The 14364-nt window shown below is 42.9% G+C and overlaps 1 protein-coding gene across 19 annotated transcripts in view; it reads left to right on the top strand.

Annotated features, from left to right (window-relative positions):
- Mroh8 (maestro heat like repeat family member 8) overlaps positions 1-14364 on the top strand; it is a 79807-nt gene that overhangs the window by 37889 nt on the left and 27554 nt on the right. For 17 of the 19 annotated variants that reach the window (XR_008215155.1, XR_008215156.1, XR_008215160.1 and 14 more), the window contains 4 exons: positions 1987-2122; positions 5970-6088; positions 8320-8472; positions 12550-12710. Coding sequence is in view for 13 of the 19 variants with exons in the window: in XM_052724979.1 (XP_052580939.1) it covers positions 1987-2122; positions 5970-6088; positions 8320-8472; positions 12550-12710 (569 nt within the window). In the remaining 6 variants the exon portion in view is untranslated. Of the gene's footprint in view, positions 1-1986; positions 2169-5969; positions 6089-8319; positions 8473-12549; positions 12711-14364 lie in introns of all 19 variants that reach the window. The other 2 variants (XM_052724974.1, XM_052724976.1) reach the window with 2 other exon arrangements.

The following is a 14364-nucleotide window of genomic DNA, read 5'->3' as shown; positions in this document are numbered from 1 at the left end:
CTTTACTCTTCCTATAAAGACTTTACTTAATTATATTTAAACTATTTATTTTTTCCTTTGACTGTCTATACCCATTTTTTTTTCCTTAAGCACCTACGTACACTGTAACATGTTTAAAGATTTTTTTCAGTCTGGACTTGTTTTACTGTGCACCCATAGCATTCTCTGACCATGCCAGCCAAACTTTAAACTGCTGAGTGGCAGCTAGGCCCTCTGACATGCAGCTCTGGTTTTTGGCTCCAGCCCCTCCTTAGGTCCATGAGAGCCAAGCCTTGAACCTGCAGGCCTGACTAAGAGCTGCATGTAACTGTGAGCTGCATTTAACTACCCAGCTCTAGGAAGCTGGTGCCCACACTGTGGCAGGCACTTTTACTTCACTTGCTGTCTTTACTCAGCATGCTTGCTCCTCAAGTTCTGTGCTGCACAGCAGTGCCTCTGTATCTGTTTTTTTTTTTTCCAGCTTTCTCAGGCCCTATGTGGTAATTCATGCCCCACATTGGGTGCCATTTTTTTTTTTTTTTTTTTTTTTTTTGGTTTTTCGAGACAGGGTTTCTCTGTGTAGCTTTGCGCCTTTCCTGGGACTCACTTGGTAGCCCAGGCTGGCCTCGAACTCACAGAGATCCGCCTGGCTCTGCCTCCCAAGTGCTGGGATTAAAGGCGTGCGCCACCACCGCCCGGCGGGTGCCATTTTTAGTTGTCCTTTTCTTTGGGCTGCCAACCAGCTCCCAAATAAAGACACAGAGACTTATTATTAGTTATGAATGCTCAGCTTTAGCTTAAGTTTGTCCCACTAGCTCTTATAACTTAATTTAACCTGTTTCTATTTATGTACATTTTGTCTTGGGACTTTTTACCTTTCTTTCATTCTGTATGTCCTACTTTCCTGCTTCCTCTGTGTCTGGCTGACTGGTCCCTGGTGTCTCCTTGGTGTCTCCCTGGTTTCTTTTTCTCTTTCTTCCCTCTCCCCTCCCAGAAATCCCACCTATGCCTCCTGCCTAGCTATTGGCCATTCAGCTTTTTATTAAATCAATCACAGTGATATATCTTTACACAGTATAATCTAAATATCTTACAGCAGGGTTTCTCTGTGTGTAGCCCTGACTGTCCTGGAACTTACTGGCTTTGTAAACCAAGCTGACCTCAAACTCACAGAGATCTACCTCCCAAGTTCTGAGGTTAAAGGCATGAGCCACCACTTCCTGGCTTTAATCAGTATATTTTAAGAATAAGTGCTGCTGTACTCACTTTGATAGGTTTTTCCTTTGCTCAGTGTGTCGTAAATTTCTTTTTTTTTTTTTTTTTGGTTTTTCGAGACAGGGTTTCTCTGTGTAGCTTTGCGCCTTTCCTGGAACTCACTTGGTAGCCCAGGCTGGCCTCGAACTCACAGAGATCCGCCTGGCTCTGCCTCCTGAGTGCTGGGATTAAAGGCGTGCGCCACCACCGCCCGGCAAATTTCTTGTTTTATTGTTGGTCTTCATGGTGAATTTTGTTCTTGTAACTATCATGTTCTTAGAAAGGATAGGCATATGCTATACTACTAAGCCATGCCTCCAGGCCATACTTGATTTCTAGTGGTTATATTCATAGAATGATTACACCATAATTTCCTTTTCCATTACTAGGCAAATATTTTCAAAATGTGATCTTTAAAAACAGTGCTGGATAAGTTCCAAAACTGTCAGGGCTACACAGAGAAACCTTTGCTCAAAAGATTGATTGATTGATTGATTAATTAATTAATTAATTAAACCAGTACTGGAGTGAATATCTTCATTGCCAAAGCCTCCTCATTTTTAGAATGCGTTCATAGGTTAGGTTGCCCTTTGGTTGGATGAATTATACCAAATATGTGAAACAGTAACCTTCCAGAGATCTAGGGGCCTGTGACACTTTCAGCTCTCTTGAGTTGTGGACTCCTCCACAACTCCAGTTTAAGGTTAAAAAGTCCCCATATTCTGATGGCAGTTTTCTTTCCTTTTCACTTAGCTTCCACTGCAGTTCCAAAGGCTTGGACATCTAGTGGCTGTGATGGCACTGCTGTGTGGGGACCCAGTGAAAGAGGTGGCTGAAGACGCTGCAGAGGGGACACATTACCTGCTTCACATCACTCTGAAACTGAAGTGTAAGACACTGTGGAGCAGAGAAGTACTCCAATCTCTAGCACAGCTGTAGGCACCATTCCTCCTCCTTCCCTCCATCCTATGTTCTAGAAATACTTTATTTAGCAAGTCATAGACAGAAAGGTACATAGTCCCGAGACAGTATGTAGCAGTACTGACTATGGTGGTTTGAATAAGAATGGCCCCCATGCCGGGCGGTGGTGGTGCACGCCTATAATCCCAGCACTCGGGAGGCAGAGGCAGGCGGATCTCTGTGAGTTCGAGGCCAGCCTGGTCTACAAAGTGAGTTCCAGGAAAGGCACAAAACTACACAGAGAAACCCTGTCTCAAAAAACCAAAAAAAAAAAAAAAGAATGGCCCCCACAGGTTCATATATTTGAATGCTTAATGTTTCTTGGCTGTGAAGAGACACCACGGCCATGGCAACTCTTATAAAGGAAAACATTTAATTGGGCTGGCTTACAGCTCAGAGGTTTAGTCCATTATTGTTATGGCAGGAATCAAGGCAGCATGCAGGCAGACATGGTGCTGGAGCTGAGAGTCCATCTTGATCAAAGGCAACAGGAAGTGAACTGTCTCACTGGTCATGGCTTGAGCATATATGAGATCTGAAAGTCTGCCTCCACAGAGACAAATGTTCTCCAACAAAAGCACACCTATTCCAACAAGGCCACACCTCCTAATAGTACCACTCTGCTGGTTGGGAACCATTTTCTTTTCAAACCACATTCTACTTCCTGGCCCCTATAAGCTTGTAACAGTAGCATAATGCAAAATGCATTTAGTCCAACTTCAAAAGTCCCATAGTGTATAACAATCTCAAACTTATTTAAAAGTCTAAAGTTCAAAGTTTCTTCTGAGATTCATGTAATCTCTTAACTGCAATCTCCTGTAAAATCAAAATAAAAAAGCAGATCATATACTTCCAACATATATATATATATATGGCACAGATATAATGGCACAGATATAATGGCACAGAACATACATTACTATTACAAAACACATGGAAGGGATCATAGTGAGGAAAAAAGCAAAACCAAAGTTAGCTGGGCAAACTCCAAACTCTGCAGCTCCATGTCTGCTATTACAATGCTCTTCAGATCTCCAACTCTGTTCAGCTTTGTAGACTGCAACACACTTCCTTCTCTTGTGCTGGTTCCACTCCCTGTTAACAGCTCTCCTCTGCAGGTATCCCATGGCTCTGGCATCTCTAGCATCTTGGGGCCTCCCCAAGATAGACTTCAACTTCAGGGATGATCATAGAGGTTTCTCCTCTGAAACCTCTTGAGCCAGCCCCTCACAGTTCAAATCATTCTCAGCACCATTGTCTTCCATGCTCCTAGTATGGCCCATTAACCAGTGCTTAAATCATTCCACTGCTTTCCTAACCCAAAGTCCGAATTCCTCCAAACAAAAACATGATCAGGCTTATCATAGCAATAACCCCATCCCTGGTACCTACTTCTGTCTTCGTTAGGGTTTATTGCTGTGAAGAGATACTATGACAATGGCAACTCTTATAAAGGAAAACATTTAATTGGGGTGGCTCTCTTACAGTTCAGAGGTTTAGTCTATTAACATCATGGTAAGATGCAAGGGAGCATGCAGACAGACATGGTGCTGGAGCTGAGAGTCCTCACCATGAGCTGTAATATAAAGAAACTTACAGAAACGTGAGTAAGAGTCAGATGAGTTGTGGAGTTGAGAGAAGGCTTTCTCAAGCTGATGTGAAGAATTAAGAGCAATCAAGTAGGTTTAACAGGTGGGAAAGGCAACCAAAGGGAACTGCCTTAGCAACTGTGGAAGCTCTGCTTTCTAAAGCAGCCATCCCATGAAGGCAGCTCTGAGTATGAGCAGTGTTTACAAAGATATAGGCAAGGAAGTAAATTGATTATTGTATGTGAGGGTTTCGGTACCAGATGTATTCGAGGGGCCACAGTACAGAAACTGCCAGTGTGACATCTCCATTATCAGGGGACACTTTTATTGTAAATAAAAGAGAAAGGGAACATCCAGCGGCATCTAGAAGAGTTCAACGCAGAGGGAAAGAGAAACAGACTGGACATGACAAGGACTGTCTGCAAGAGAGGGGGGAATAGCAAGAGAACAAGAGGATGCAAGAGATAGATGATAGATAGATAGATAGATAGATAGATAGATAGATAGATAGATAGATAGATAGATAGATGATAGATATAGATAGATAGATGATAGATAGATAGAAGATAGATTAGATAGATAGATAGATAGATAGATAGATAGATAGATAGATGATAAGTAGGTAGATAGATGATAGATAGATAGATGATAGATAGATAGATGATGAGTAGGTAGATAGATAGACATAGATAGATGATAGATAGATAGATGATAGATAGATAGATAGATAGATAGATGATGAGTAGGTAGATAGATAGACATAGATGATAGATAGATAGATGATAGATATGTAGATAGATAGACATAGATGATAGATAGATAGATGATAGATATGTAGATAGATAGACATAGATGATAGAGAGATAGATGATAGCTAGATAGACAGATGATAGAGATAGATGATAGATAGACAGATAGATGGTAGACAGATAGAAAGATAGATGATAGATAGTATATTGACAATAGCAGGGGGCAAGAGGATAAGCAAGTGAGGGAGAGAGAGAGAGCAAGAGATAGAGGGACTGGGGGATAAAACCTTGCCCTTATCAAAAGAACAAACTGGTATCTGGGAGGAGGGAATCCTGGGGAGGCCAGTGTGGACTTGAATATATAATAAGTATTTGTGAACAGGGATTGAGTGAGCCTGGAGAGCCAGTATAGACTTTGATATGCTGCCACAAGTACATGTCAATGGGCAGCCATATGCCCTTTCTGCCAGAGGTATAGGACATGCTTTCTTTTAGCAGATGGGAACTGGTTTCACAAATTCCTAAGGAATACTCACTTTTTAAAATTTTGTTTGTTTTTTGGATTTTTTTTTTTTATACAGAGTCTCACTATGTAGCTCTGGTTGCCCTGGAACTCATTGTGTAGACCAGGCTGGCTTCAGACTCAGAGATCCACCTGCCTCTTCCTCCTGAGTGCTGGGATCAAAGGTGTGTACCATTATGCCCTGCTAGGAATACTGGCTTTTATCTAATAGATGGAAATCCTGCTGTAGTGCAGTTTGAGCTCATTTCTGGATACTTGGACAGCCTGAGACTTAATAATTCAGTTATTGACCCAACAAATATTTACAATGCCCTGTCCAGCGATATGAAGTCACATTTGAGCATGGGAAACAAACTGGACGTGGTGGCACATGCTTTTAATTCTAGCACTCAAGAGGCAGAGGCAGATGGATCTCTGTGACTTTGAGGCCAGCCTGGGCTACAGAGTGAATTCCAGGACAGCCAGGGCCATGTAGAGAGACCTTGTTTCAGAAGAACAAAACAACAGCAACAAAAATACAAGACATAGGAAAGAAGGCAGCACGAGGGACCAGGCCAACAGTCAGCAAATCCAGGTGCACGGGAAGATCTGTGATTAACAAGCTTTGGGCAGCATTTCAACCTCACAGGACACCCTCAGACTCCTCTCCAGTGGGTAGTGCTGAAGCCTTCCTTTTTTTCTACTCAGCAAATCACTCCAAATCTCTGTTCTTACAAAAAAAAAAAACCTTTTCATTTCTCTTTGACTGTGTGTATATATTGCTTTACGAGGAAGAGGGCCGGACCTGCCTGCAGATTAGATTAATACATTTCAGGGAAAAACAGGGGTTGACTACACATTGGAGATCAGAAAGACTTAGAAAATGAGTAAGAAAGAAGTGAAGCAGAGCATAATAATGACCCATTCTCTTTCTAGATATCACTCAGGACAGACAAAATGCCAGGAGCTTGAGAGAAACTTTGAAAAAGTGCAGGGAGCTGCTGGAGCACTATAGCATCAAACAGTTCTACTCCTGTCCCTTCAAGATTGTCCAGGTAATTAGAGAGCTTAGAAGCATCTGGACAGAGAGCTTGATGTGCTAGAAAGGGTAGGGAGAAGCCAGATGTCTTGTTCATGGAAATGTGAGATGTAAAAATCACATTGGAAAGTCCTGTTTGTTTCTTATAAAACCAACCACAGAGATTCCCCGGGGAATGTGCTCCGTAAACATTCAGGATTTGCAGAAAAGGTACCATGTTCATGACCTTACACATGAGTGTTCTCTCTCTCTCTCTCTCTCTCTCTCTCTCTCTCTCTCTCTCTCTCTCTCCCTCTCTCCCTCTCTCCCTCTCTCCCTCTCTCCCTCTCTCCCTCTCTCCCTCTCCCTCCCTCCCTCCCTCTCTCCGTCCCTCTCCCTCTCCCTCCCTCCTTCTCTCCCTCCCTCTCCCTCCCTCCCTCCCTCCCTCCCTCCCTCCCTCCCTCCCTCCCTCTTCTTTTGAAGACAGGGTCTCACTGTGTATCACTAGCTGAACTGGTACTCACTGTGTAGACCACACTGTCCTAGAACTCAAGCAGTCTGCCTGTGTCTGCCACCCACATGCTGAGATTAAAGGCTTATACTGTCAAGTCTGAGTGTCCTGTTTTCTGGTTTATGTCGACTTGCTGAAGAAGCCAGTGATTTCACCTCATTCTGGTGAACTCTCACTGAACGCCAGCTACTTGCTCATGTAAACCTTTCACAGAGAGGAGCTTCAAGAGAGAATGGTTGAACCAATGAGCTATGTTCATTGCTCAGCAAAGATTCATGCATCTGCTAGGTATGTTAGGGATGAGGGTATACAAAGGAGACCTGTAAGGCTGGGGAGATGGCTCAGTAAAGTCCTTGCATTGCAAGCATGAATACATGATCTCAGTCTCCAATAGCCATAGTTAAAAAGAAAAATGCTGAGTGTAGCAGGATATTCCTGTAGTCTTAGCTTTGAGGAGACAGATCCAGGAGAATCCCTATGGTTTTGTGGACAGCTAGTCTAGCAGAATCCATGAGCTCCAGATTTAGTGAGAAACCCTGCCTCAAAAAATAAGGTGGAGAGTGATAGAGGGGGACACTGAGACAGACCTCTGGCTTACACATGCACACTGCCCCCGTGCATTTATACCCACACACATGTGTGGATACATACATACAAACACACATAAAGGGATACTTAGAAATATTGCTCATGTAGGGTCTAAAGTACCAGGGAAGCCAGTCTAGGAGTCAGTTTTCCTCCATCCAGTGGGAGTCTGGAATGACCTCTGTTGTCCCAAGAGCTAAATGAACAGCTGTGTGGGCAATGCTTGGCAGACTGCCCATCACATAGGAAGGACCAGTGGAACGTGTTCCAATCATGTGGAGGACTTCATGCACTGCTGAGTGCAGCGGGAAGCAGAATGCACATTATGTTAGTGTGTTGTCTCCCCACAAAGCATTCAAGTTGTGTCAAGGAAACTGTTGGCTATCCAGCACTGGATGTTTCCTTTCTTTAGTGCTCCTGTAAAGTGAGACATTTTTTCTGAAGGTCTCAGAACAAGGCTTCTCTCTAGGAGTCAGAGCAGTAAATGGCTGTGCATAGTTGTTAGCTGTGGACTTTGGGTGCTTCCAGTTTTCCATTGTGGTAAATGTATTAGTCAGGGTTCTCTAGACGGATAGGACTTATATAATGTGTGTATGTATACATACATAGGATTTATCAGAATGGCTTACAGGCTGTGGTCCAGCTAGTCCAACAATGGCTGTCTGCCAACAGAAGGTCCAAGAATCCAGTAAGTTGTTCAGTCCACAAGGCTGGATGTCTCAGCTGATCTTCAGTATACTCAGGAATCCCAAAGAAGTAGTCTCTAATGCCAGTGAAGTCCACTGACTTGCTAATTAGAGAGCAAGCTCCCTTCCTTGTCCTTTATATAGGCTGCCAGTAGAAGGTGTGGCCCAGATTAAGGGTGGATCTTCCTACCTCAAAGATCCATATTAAAAGTGGGTCTTCCCACTTCAAATGATTTAAGAAAAAAATCTCTTAGGTGTACCCAGCCGCTTGGATTTTCATTAATTACAGATGTAGTCAAGTTGACAACAGAGACTAGCCATCACAGTAAATAAGCCAGTAGTAGATGGCACAGCCCTCTCCCTCTCCCAGTGCTGGAGTTCTGGGGTGCTGGGGTGCTGGGCCTCACACAGCATAGGCAAACACTGAGTTATATTCCCAGCCCATACCATGTAGCTTGAAAGTTCATTTTTCCTAAATCATTGCAGGTCTTTGAAGTTTTCCTTGATTCACAAGAGCTTGGCCAGTTTATAATGACTACGTTGGACAGCCTGAAAAGCCTACCCCATCCCTGTACCCAGCAGATAGCAGGAGAGTTGTTGATAACTTTGGTGAGGTTTGCAGAGGCCCGATTTGAGAAGGTAAGAGCACAGAACCTATTTTCTGGCTTTGAAATAGAAGTAAGCCCTGTCCCTCCTGCAGCTGGGGAGGTCCGTCCATTTGTGCTCAACTGAGAATAGGCACTAGTGGGGACAGGACCAACATCTTCCTCCGCTGTTCACAAAATTTCCTCCAATCAGTAAGCATGTACTCACCAGCCCCCCATACCAAACAAGGGAGATTTAAAACTTAAGATATAGGACTGGGGAAATAGCTCTGTGTTACAGTGTTTATTTTTTAAGCATGAGGAACTATATTCAGATCCCTTACACCTATGTAAAAGCCTGGTATGATCTTGAACATCTGTAACTCTAGCATGGGGGCTGGGGGGCGGGGGACACCGGGGTACGAAGCTAGGCGAATTCCCAGAGTTCACTGTCCAGCAAGTCTAGCTGAAACGGTGAGTTCCAGGTTGATTGAAGACATTGTTTTTCAAAAAAAATAACGTGGGGAGTGATTAAGAAAGCCATCTTGGCCGGGGCGGTGGTGGCGCACACCTTTGATCCCAGCACTCGGGAGGCAGAGGCAGGTGGATCTCTGTGAGTTCGAGGCCAGCCTGGTCTCCAAAGCGAGTACCAGGAAAGGCGCAAAGCTACACAGAGAAACCCTGCCTCGAAAAACCAAAAAATAAATAAATAAATAAATAAATAAATAAATAAAAATAAAATAAAAAAAATAAAAGAAAACCATCTTAGAGCTGGAGAGATGGTTTAGCAGTTAAGAGCATTGGCAGCTCTTCCAGAGGTCCTGAGTTCAATTCCCAGCACCCACATGGTGCCTCACAACCATCTATAATGGGATCTGATGCCCTCCTCTAGTGTGCAGATAGAATACCATATACATAAAATAAATAAATCTTAAAAAAAAAAGAAAGACATCTTAGACATCAATCTCTGGCCTCCACAAGCACACATGTGGGTGTGTACTCACATAAATATGTGCACACACCTGAAACACCCCTCCCACTCTCTGGTGTGTTCCCCAAAGAACAGGATTTCCCTAGAAGATGTAATTGATGAGGTTGGAATTCAGTGCAAATTCTGATCTAGATGAGTCAAAGCTATGAAGTCAAGACAGAAGAAGTGACTCTGAAAGGAGAGCAGCTTTCCCCAGCATCAAGAGAACTTACCTAAATATTTGTAAAGCCCTTACAAGAAATAACAAAGGAAGCTGGGGGGGGGGGCCATGTCTGTAATCCCAGCACTCGGGAGGCAGAAGCAGGTGGATCTCTGTGAGATTTGGTGCCATCCTGGTCTACAGAGTTGAGTTACAGGACAGCCAGGGCTACACAGAGAAACCCTGTCTTGAAAAAAACAAAATGAAAAACAAAAACAAAGAAAGAAATGACAAAGGAAAGAAATAATTGTATCATCTAAAATGCAAAAGGACAGAACTGGGGGCCCAGTAAGATAACTCTAGGAGTCAAAGTGATTGCTGCACAAGCCTGATGACCTGAGTTCAATCCCCAGATCCCATGATGGAAAAAGAGGACAGAGTTGTCCTCTGACCTTCACAGACACACACCATGACATTTGTGCACTCATCTTTATATATAGCCAACAATAATATATATATTTATTATTATTATTATTATTATTATTATTATTTATTATTATTATTATTGGGCTTGGGCTACGTATTGAGTTCCTAGCTAGGCTAGGCTACTAGGCAAAACTCTGTCCCCAAAATATTTAATTAACCAACTATCTTAATTAAACGGAATACAGAAATAGCTGAAAGTGTAAGAGCCACTGGCATTTTAAATTGCTCTTTGTGTTTTGTTAGGACTGAAAGTGTTCTGTGAAGGGCACTCATCCATGCACAAAGTCCTGGGTTCAATTCACAATACCACAACAATATCAAAAAGAAAGGGAATTTTAAAATGATAAGAACCCATTTTTTTTTTAAACCTAGGAAAATAGCAAAAATAGTGGGTCTAGAGAGATGGCTCAGTGATTAAGAGCACTGACTGTTCTTCTAGAGGACCTGGGTTCAATTCCCTGTACCCCACATGGCAGCTCACAACTGTCTGTAATTCCAGTTCCAGGGGACCTAACACCCTCACACAGACATTCATGCAGGCAAAACACCAGTGCACATAACAATAAAAATAGATAAATCATAAAAAGAAAATAGCAAGATACAGCAGGAACACCTGAGAGAAGTCAGATGGGTCTTGGCTGGTTTGGGAGCCTTTAGGAGCCAGGGAGGCCAACTGTGAGAAGCTTTTCCAGTGATTGATTCCCTTATGTCTTAATGGCGTATTTGTTTATCTGACTGACATGTTCTTACTATAAAGAAGTGATTGGACTCTACTAAATGACTACAATAAATATACATTCTTAAATAGGCATAGGAAATCCAGACACAGTATATTTTCCATGATGCGCTCACTGACTTACAGTGACAGCCAAGACCATGGTTCCCATCTTTTTACCTTTCCTGTCCATGAGGCAGGCACAGCTGAGACTTTGTGAGCAGACAGATAAGACACTCTAGAGAGATGATGCCTTCCTTATTGTCCCTTTATTGAAGGCAGACAATCTTCCTCAAGCCCACAGTAGATTCTCCCTCATGTCTCTTTCTTTTTGTTTGTTTGTTTTTTTTCCCCCAAAACAGGGTTTCACTGTGTAGCCCTGGCTGTCCTGGAAGTCGCTCTGTAGACCAGGATGGCCTCAAACTCAGAGATCCACCTGCCCCTGCCTCCTGAGTGCTGGGATTAAAGGTGTGTGCCACCACTGCCCAGCTCTTCCTAGTATATCTATGGCTAGAATTGCATCCCCTGCCTCCCCTTCAGCCAACTTCTGGCACCTGGTGGTAATAATAGCCATTTTATGCCAGGGTGAGTAGTCAAGCGGAGGGAGACCTGGACCAAAGCCCTGGCTTCTGTTTCTTGAAAGACCAGAGAAGACAGTGGGTAGGGGCTCCCTTGCCATAACATGACATCTTTGTTATAAAATCACTATGTATCCAGGCGGCGGTGGTGCACGCCTTTAATCCCAGTACTCGGGAGGCAGAGGCAGGTGGATCTCTGTGAGTTCCAGGCCAGCCTGGGCTACATACAGAGTGAGTTCTAGGAAAGGCACAAAGCTACACAGAGAAACCGTCTCGAAAAACCAAAAAGAAAAAGAAAGGAAGGAAGGAAGGAAGGAAGGAAGGAAGGAAGGAAGGAAGGAAGGAAAGAAAGAAAGAAAGAAAGGAAGAAAGAAAGAAAGAAAGAAGGAAGAAAGAAAGAAAGAAATCACTATGTAATCATTGATCAAAAATCAGAAAAAATACAGAAGAAACAAAAAAAACACTCTTTCATTTCTCAGGGATCTAGCTGACATCTGTGTTTTCATCCTTCTAAATCTTTTTTTTCCTTCCTTCCTTTCTTTTCTTGCTTTTTTTTTCTTTCTGTGACGCTGGATTGAACCAAGGGCCTTGTGCATATCAAGCAAGCATTCTATCCCCAAGCTACACCCAGCACTCCAGCACTTCTTTCCTTTTATTCTCTCCACCCTCCACCCCTTGCCCCACTACCCCTCATCCCCCATCCCTGCACCCCACATTGTTGAGAATCCAGGTATCAAATCCAGGTCCTCCTCTATGCTAGCCAAGCACTCTGCAACTCAACTACAGCTCCATTCACTTCCAAATATTTTTGTATACATACATTCATATATACTATTTTTGTTGAGACAGGGTCTCTCTACATAGCCCTGGCTGTCCTTGTACTCACTATGTAGACCAGGCTGGCCTCAAACTCAGAGATCCACTTGCCTCTGCTTCCCAAGCACTAGAATGAAAGGTGTGCGCCAGCACTCCCAGCAGATGATTGGAAAGTTTTATTATTATTTCTGCAGTGCTGAGGATCAAATCCTGGTCCTCATACATGCTAGAGAAATGCTTTAGCGGTGAATTGAACCCTTAGTATCCTAAACTTTACAAAATCAAAAATACTTTTTCTTCTTCCCCTTCCCCACCACCCCCACCCCTGAACCTCCCAGAAATGGCTACAAAGACCCTATAATTGTCCTACAGGATTAAGGTCTTAGTGATGTCTTTTTCCTCTTCAGGTGCCAGAAATAATAGGCGTTATTTGTGCCCGGCTATCAATAATCACCCTGCCTACTGTCCGGCAACAAATCGTAAATACTGTGAGTTTGTTTATCTCCAGACCTAAGTATACAGACATAGTGCTCAGCCATCTTCTATGCCATCCAGTGCCCTATGACAGGTAATAGAACCCTGTGTTAAATTGGGTCCACAACCCATCTCTGAGTAAGTGAAACATGGTTGCTAATGAGACTCCTGTAGAGGAGATAAGATACAGGTTGGTCCCTAAGAAGAATATTCTAAGTCAAACAGACTGGAATCTTCAAAAAAGTTAAAGTAATGAAAAAAGAAAGAAACCAGCTGGCGGTGGAGCAGTGAAGCAGTATGGCCCAGTACAGTGTAAGACCTCGATTGGACCTTGGGTCAAAACAAAAGTATAATTGAAAATTGCATTTTTGCTTGATTTTTTTTAGAAGGTGGGGGACTTGAGATAGTGTTTTACTATGTAGATCTGGCTGGCCTGGAGTTCATTATGTAGACGAGGCTGATCTAAAACTCAGACAAATGCTAGGATTATAGGCACGTGCCACCACACCTGGCTCCACTAGGTCCTTCAATTAGTATGATTTCCCTGTGTGTGAAGTGATACTGTTTATGCAGAAGGACATCCTAGTTGTGAGAAGAGAGACACTGAAGCATGCTGGTAATCTCAGCACTTGGGAGGCTGAGGCAGGAGGATGGAGAGTTCAAGGGCAGCCTGGTCTACATAGTGAGACCCTGTCTAAATAGCCACAGACAGACCGGTACTAAAGTTATTTAGGGGTGAAATCCATAATGCTGGCATCTCACTTGCAGAATACATTCAAGAATGATTTTGCCCCAAATAAATAAATGCATCCAGAAAAAAGAAAGTCTAAGTATATATATATATATATAGGGAAGAGTGGGGTTCTACAGAGAAGTTTGTATCTTAGCTGAGTGTTTTCACAGTGGTAGCTCTAAGTCTTAGAGTCTAGGAAGTACATATGGGGAAGTCAGTGACACTTGAGGAGAAACACCCCACCCTTTATCTGGGGCAGCATCCTTTTAAATCTGATTCCTTTATTGTGAGGCTGAGTAACTGTTTTAGTTCAAAAAAATATTTTTCTGCTTTAAGCTGTTCGAAAACTGCTCTTTTGTATGAATGACTCTCACTAATATCTTGGGGTAGTGCTGATGTTCTCCATGCTGAACCAGACCCTTTACTACTAGGTCAAAAGGTAGGACTTTTACCCATCTGGAGGAAATAAATACATTAATAAGGGAGTTCATGTGGATTTTTAAAGATTCTTTTGTACATTTCTCTAATCAATTGCATTTAAGCCATTATCCTTCTCATGGCTTAAATGTACTAGAGTTTTATATGAAATGAGTCTAAGGAAGGCTGGACAGACAGGTGAGCAGTAGGAAGTGATCAGATTAAGGGGTCTTTCTGTATAGAGGAACTAAAATTGGACTACAGTTCTAAAATTGGACTGTCTTGAAAGCTGCACAGCTATACCACAGGAAAACATTTTTTAAATGATCAGAAGTCAGATAACAGCCATAAAATGCGTAGGATAGTGGACTTTATACTTCAGTAGAAGCCATTAAAGAACTTCATGGTATTGGCACAGGCAGATCTCTGTGAGTTCAAGGCCAGCGTGGTCTAAATAGTGAGACCCTGCCTTAAAAACAACAACAACAACAACAGAAAGGAATTGAAGGTATGAATGGCTTGAGATGTGCCTTTTGCCTGTGACTTTGGTGGAGATGGAGTACAGTTGTGCAGCTGTGTAGAAGCGGGGCAGGCATTC

This window comes from Peromyscus californicus, unplaced genomic scaffold, assembly GCF_007827085.1.
Source record: "Peromyscus californicus insignis strain IS unplaced genomic scaffold, ASM782708v3 Scaffold_7__1_contigs__length_154581171, whole genome shotgun sequence".
In the NCBI taxonomy this organism is placed as follows: domain Eukaryota; kingdom Metazoa; phylum Chordata; class Mammalia; order Rodentia; family Cricetidae; genus Peromyscus; species Peromyscus californicus.
The sequence above is the reverse complement of the archived record's forward strand: the minus strand, read 5'-3'. Positions and strand labels throughout refer to the sequence as shown.